Here is a 6,130-nt window from a genome sequence, read left to right as displayed (position 1 = left end):
AGGTGTTTCTGAGAGAGAGAGAGAGAGAGAGAGAGAGAGAGAGAGAGAGAGAGAGAGAGAGAGAGAGAGTCTATGTGTTCCAGAATTGCCTTCTAAAACTTTTACAGGACTTTATTTATTTACAAGTACAGTACTGGACTACTCACTGGTCTATCCCTTCATCAAAACACGTGCACTTTGGTCTCTGTCTGAACTGGAACTAACCTTACTGTCCCATTTGACTGTACGGGGGCCGCTTCCTGACAGACAGGACTCGAACTGTAACAAAAAATACAATATTAGAGCTTTAGTAATGCTGGCAGCCGACTGGGTGTATAATTCAACAACAAAAACAACAACAAACAAACCTAAACAAACCTACCAACCAAGGTGAGCGTCGGTATTATCTCCCCCTGTAGGAAGTGTGCAGCATCCTTCCATGTGGGGACATTGGCCAGGTCTCGCGTTACTAGCGCTTTGGTTACCAAGGGAACGAGAACTTCAAAACTTGCGCCTCACACTCACATCCGTTTTCCCGGTAAAAGGAAGGAGGGCACCGCACAAAGAACCCGCTGAGATGATATACAGGTATTTACAGTGATTGTCGAGTTGTCGACAAGGCTACTGACCGGACAGCATATGTACATGCATATGAATAAAGTCACTAGCGTTGCACGCGCTTGTCTGATTTCTGGAGTTGATGCATTAGCCGCTAACGCGCTAGCCTGCTAAGTTTGCTAGCGTTAGCCTACTGACTGTACACATTGATTATTTGCAAATTGCTCTTGGCTCCCGTGGTGTCAGTGAGTGAGTGTCAGTCAACCTATGGTGTCAACTAGCCTGCTTGATCCGTGGACTCGGTGCAGTGGTATTCTATTTTGATTGATCAGGAAAGCCAGTGTGTTACTGCCTGGCTTCAATGTAGTTGATAAATCAACTACTGATTCATTGAATACTTTAATAGTTTGCAAAAACAAGCACAGGAGAGTTACAAAGGTAACAAGACAATCGCGCAGACTGTTGAAATTCAACAGTTAAAAAAACACACCTTTTCAGAATAGCCTTCCCCAGTTGAGGTCTCGTTAATTTATCCTTTTATCTTTTTAACCCTGTATCTGTTATGTTTTAGCTTTGATATTTTTTTCTTCTTAATAAAGTCTGTTCCTGGTGGCTGGTGTTCCCATGTAAAGCGCTTTGGGTATTTAGAAAAGCGCTATATAAATCTGAGCTATTATTATTATTATTATTATTATTATTAGTTAAGCTGCCATTAACACCATAGCGATAGCTACCGTGGCGTGATGATGATCACATTATACAGAGCTATTCTTTTCTCATACCTGCCCCGATGAGAGGCTTTGAGTTGCCTTTTAAACATTTCTAAATAAAGTACTTTGACTTTTATCCACACTCTCATTTTTAAACATTTTTGAGTGCTCGCCTCAGATGGCCACCTTTTCTTTAGTACAGAGCTGTCTTTATTCAATGGATTTGCTTGAGGCGTTCTGCTTGCATATGATATTACAATTACATCCTGTGTATTTCCATGTAGTAGTGGCTGCATTATTGCATAACGGTGGTGAACTAAGGCTAGATTGCATAAGTTGAGACTCATTGTGTTCTTTCGGCAGGTGCTTTGGCCCTGCGGTGATTTGATCATACAACATGCCGTCGCCACAAGCCCTCCAACCAGTTTTTAAGATGAAGGTGGATGAACTCTTCCACAACTGGCTGTCTGAACCAGACACGCAGGCTGTCCTGGCGGGATACCTCCACCTCGTCAAGACTGGACAAAAAGTGGATGTAAGCAGCGGGGGAGCCACGGGCTCGGTGACCTTCAGTGAGAAGAACAACAACAATGTGACCACCTTGAGAGGCCGGGCGGAGAGGAAGTCCACCGCTGCAATGCCCAGCACTGCTCACACACAGGCACTGCCCTCTGGGAGCAGCAGCAATGCCAGGGTGATGGGACCCAATGGCAGAGCTCTACGGAAGTCTGTTAGCACGCTCACCCCAAAGAAGGTAAGTGTATAGTGTTCCTTAACACTTGATCTTAACACTTAGTTGTGAAATGGTGGGCAGACAATCAGGTCAGCTTTACTTGCATATTCTTAAGAGAGCAGCATTAATACAAATGTGCAGGGCTTATATAGAGCAGGGCAGTAGCAGCCTTCAATGCAGAACATATCCATCACCTCTAATAATTAGAGCGTTTAGTTAGAGTCTAATGAAATGCTCTCACAACATTACAGGTAGAGCCGTCCAGATTATAATCAAGTAAAGGGGGGAATGATGCAAACACATTTATGCGGTAGTGATCAGATCCTCACCCATTGTAAATTGGTTTTGAAAAGGAAAAACAAACATAGTAACGTACATCATTCATGATATATACAAGGGTACCACACTATCAAGATATCACAGCAAAGGTACTTACTCGAAACACGGATAAAGGGATAACAGACGGAGCATTATATAACACATATTCTGGAACATACAGTATGTACCCCAGCTAGTACAACGTACAGTAGACTTACTACCAAACCACCCTATAGAAACTGTTTATGAAACCACTTCACAGGTTTAAACAAGATTCCATAGAGCTTATTATGCCACAGGGCTTACAACACCTGAGCTACACTTGATAATAAAAGCGACAGGGTGTGGCTAACTGTCAGTTTGTGCATGCTGTGTGTTGTGCTGTCGCTCGAGGTGGCTGCGACTCGAGCCATGTGGAGAGATCTCCCACCGTGGGGTGTGTCATCACAATCTGTTGATGCTAAAGTACTGTATGTGCAGACGGAGGTAGAGGCCGAGGGAACACTTGTCTCTTAGCCTCGGTACCAGGCTTTCATTTTTGTTTGAAAAATTGAAAGCCTGGAGGAACGCATTGGCCGCTCTGGTCTAAAAGTGGGAGTCAACCCTTCCGGGTGGGCGTCGCTCCAAATGATGTGACGTAGTGCTGCACTAGGGGGGAGAGGAGGGGCCGGGGGTGACGGACAGATCGATGAGATCCAATCAGGGCGTGCGCAAATCTGAGCCGCGACCCGCCCCTCTAGACCAGAAACCTAACAGGCTACTTGTCTCTCACCTTCAGACGTGCTACCTTTGACTTTGAAATGGGAATGGCTTTAGTAAACAAACACCATTATCTGCCAAGTACTTGGCAGCTATGCTGAGATATTATGGCCTGTGTCGGGTAGCTCAGTCGGTAGAGCTCTCGCGTTTGGACCACAAATTCATGGGTTCGAATCGAATCCCAGGCACCGCCAACTCAGAGTATTTTGGTGCTGCAAGTCATGCGGGAAGTACTGGGAGCTGATGGTAGGTGTGGCGCTCCAGTGTACCTCAGCAATCCATCTTCCACGTGTTACAGGCTGATACCGACAAAAAGCCACTCCCGACCTACTTCTTCCCTCACTATAGCAGATATACAAGCTCAGAGCGCATCACTTTGTGCTGTGCTATGAGCTTGAAGATTTACTATTTTAATAATCTTGAAACTAACAAAGCTTTAAAAAAATATATATATATTTATGTTTTTCTTTTATTCAAATCTTTTTATAGAGGTCCCTGGAATAAAATATTTTCGGATGGGGAGGGGCCGCGGCCAACTACATATAATTATGGGGGTCCGACTCCTTGGCATGAAAAAGTATGAGCGCCACTGTAGCAACATACGTTTTTTCCCCCCGTTTTTTTTTTTTTTTAGACTTTTTAATATTTATAAGACCGGCCTCAGGTCTTATAATGGGTTAATCCAATCAAGCATTGCAAACCAAGTGGTGTGAGAGATACCGAGTTGATTAGTCCTTTCCGCTTAGTTAATTAAATCAATTCAGTGATTTAGCCGTTTGCGTTTTACAGTCAACAGATTCCAGCTCGCAAATGCTCTCTCTGTCAAACGATACCTGCATTTCCCCCATCTCTGTCAAACCATATTTCCCCTGTCTCGCCACAAGGGGCTGCTGAGTCACCTATAGCGAGCAAAGGGTGGTAAATGGTCCATGCCTTTCCCACCAATGGCCTGGATGGAGCCTTCATGTCTGTAAGCATATGTAGAGAGACTGACAAATACTTTCCATATGCTTTGGATACACCCATGAATCAATGTGGTACTGTATGGGGAGGAGGGAAGCATATGAATGCAGGCCATCCCTGGCACTCTAATAACTCCCCCTTATTCTTTTTTGCACATGGTCTGAGCAAGCAGGACCAGGCCTGCTCTGATCAGGGACTCCAGAGGAGCGGGGATTTGGGGCAGGGACGGCTTCAATTATAGCCTGTTAGAAAACCATTAAATGCTGCTCAGTCTGATTTGTACTACTCGTGCGCCCTGTCCTCTCAAGCTGAGAGGTGGTTATCAGTGTGGCCTGGTGAAGGGCTCACTGTATGTGATGACAGTGAGACAGCCAGGCAGCTGGTGGCATGCATGCTCTCTGCCGCCTCCTCACATTCTACGCGTTGTTGAGGGCAGGCCGGCCGGCCAGAGGAGGTGTTCGTTCGGCCGGTCGGTCACTCGCTGCGCCTCTCCTCCGCTCTTTCTAAGACCCCCGCCGACACCACGGCTTGGAGAACCACAGTTTGGCTGTCAACGGCAGTGCTTATCCGATTGCAGTGGTAGGCGCCGAACGAACGCGACGGGAGTCGGAAGTCTGACCCAGCACTGCAGCAAATCGCCCAAAAACAGCCGATCTACAAGCATAAATGACAACTGACAAGTGTAGTGTAGATCGTAGATCCATCTGCATCTTATCTATGAGAAAAAGGGGGTAAAATAAGTGGTTACTCAACAAAGATAAGGTACTCTGTATCGGCGAATACTAAAAACTTGTACTCGTACTTGATCTGAATAAAATGGTATCGGGACAACTAGTACAGTACTTGAGTAATGAGTAATGAGAGTTACTTTCTACCACTGACAACTGCTTATCGGAGTGTCACATGAGAGCTGCAGATGGAGCATACAGACCAGTGTCTAGTTTTAAAATGAGAAAAGTGTCCATTGTATTTGTATGAATAATAAGCAGCAAGTGTCTATTTTATATGTATGCAAAACGTTGGGGGGGGAAAGGAAATGGCCACCATCATTGGCTCATCAATGTCTGGAGTGGTGTGTGGTGGTGGGTGGGGTATTCTCAGAAGATCCCCCTGTTGTATGAGTGACGGCTATAATAGCCCGACCACGAACGTAACAGAAGACCAGTTGAATTGCTACAGCGTCATTCAGACTACTCTGTGTCTGTGGATTTCAGATCGCCTGTCTTTCTCATGAGGGACATCTGTTGGCAATGAATCTCTTGTCATGAGCTGTCTCACTTTATGTCCGTCTGCTCATGGTGAAACGATAAGGGGTTTGACAGATGCGAGAGAGAGCTTTTTGATTTCCACGTCCACCCGTTTTCCTCTGGGCTCCTCACTGATCTTTTGGCCCCCATTCGCTGTGAAGAAACGGCTGGACAGTTTGTGTATTCCGCTGTGGCGTGGGCAACGGTATGTTGCCCACACCGTGTCACTTCATATTAAAGGGATCGTGATCTAGCATAAAGTAAATGTTCCCTATTTAAAGACAGCCAGAGGAATTCCTGAATACAAATGCATTCTTCAAGGATTAGTTAAAAAATTCAATTAACGTCATACTGATGCTGCCCTGGAACAGCTGGTCCAACACCAGACACCGATATAGATAGCCTTCGTTCCCCTGTGTTGGAATTATATATACTCAGAACGGAGCCAGAGAGATGAGGTGTGGCATCGCATTCATCCTCTGTATACGTGCTTCTAGTGAAAACTACAATCAGATGCTCTTGTTGTCTAATTTAGAGCCAATTGCGATAAATCACTCTTGGTATGGTCAAATCGGTTAGTATTAGTAAACTAATGAAGGCTTGGTTTTCAACACAGTGACTGCTCGGTGCTCATTTCAATAAGTCACACATAGAAACACAGTAGACCTTGACGGTTGACCTATAGTTTTCTGTGTAATGAGAAAGTAAAATCCAAATTTGTACACTCTGTGTTAAATTAACACAATGGGGCAATGGGGTGGACCTACTGTAATTAACATTGAGCATGGGGAACCTAATTAAAGACATTATGAAATGTCCTTGTATCCTCCTGTGTGGATTTAGCATCCCAGGCTATTTTCTCA

The 6,130-nt window shown here is 45.0% G+C and overlaps 1 protein-coding gene across 3 annotated transcripts in view; it reads left to right on the top strand.

The window, feature by feature from the left end:
• The first annotated feature begins 1,625 nt into the window (after positions 1–1,625).
• The window catches only part of ppp2r3b (protein phosphatase 2, regulatory subunit B'', beta), a 29,380-nt gene continuing 24,875 nt past the window's right edge, over positions 1,626–6,130 (top strand). For all 3 annotated transcript variants that reach the window (XM_083776135.1, XM_083776134.1, XM_083776133.1), the window contains exon 1: positions 1,626–2,001. In XM_083776135.1, coding sequence (XP_083632261.1) covers positions 1,645–2,001 — 357 coding nt within the window. In that variant the 5' untranslated portion in view covers positions 1,626–1,644. The remainder of the gene's footprint in view (positions 2,002–6,130) is intronic.

Source organism: Protomyctophum parallelum (genome assembly GCF_964188405.1).
Source record: "Protomyctophum parallelum genome assembly, chromosome: 11".
In the NCBI taxonomy this organism is placed as follows: Eukaryota; Metazoa; Chordata; class Actinopteri; order Myctophiformes; family Myctophidae; genus Protomyctophum; species Protomyctophum parallelum.
The sequence above is the reverse complement of the archived record's forward strand: the minus strand, read 5'-3'. Positions and strand labels throughout refer to the sequence as shown.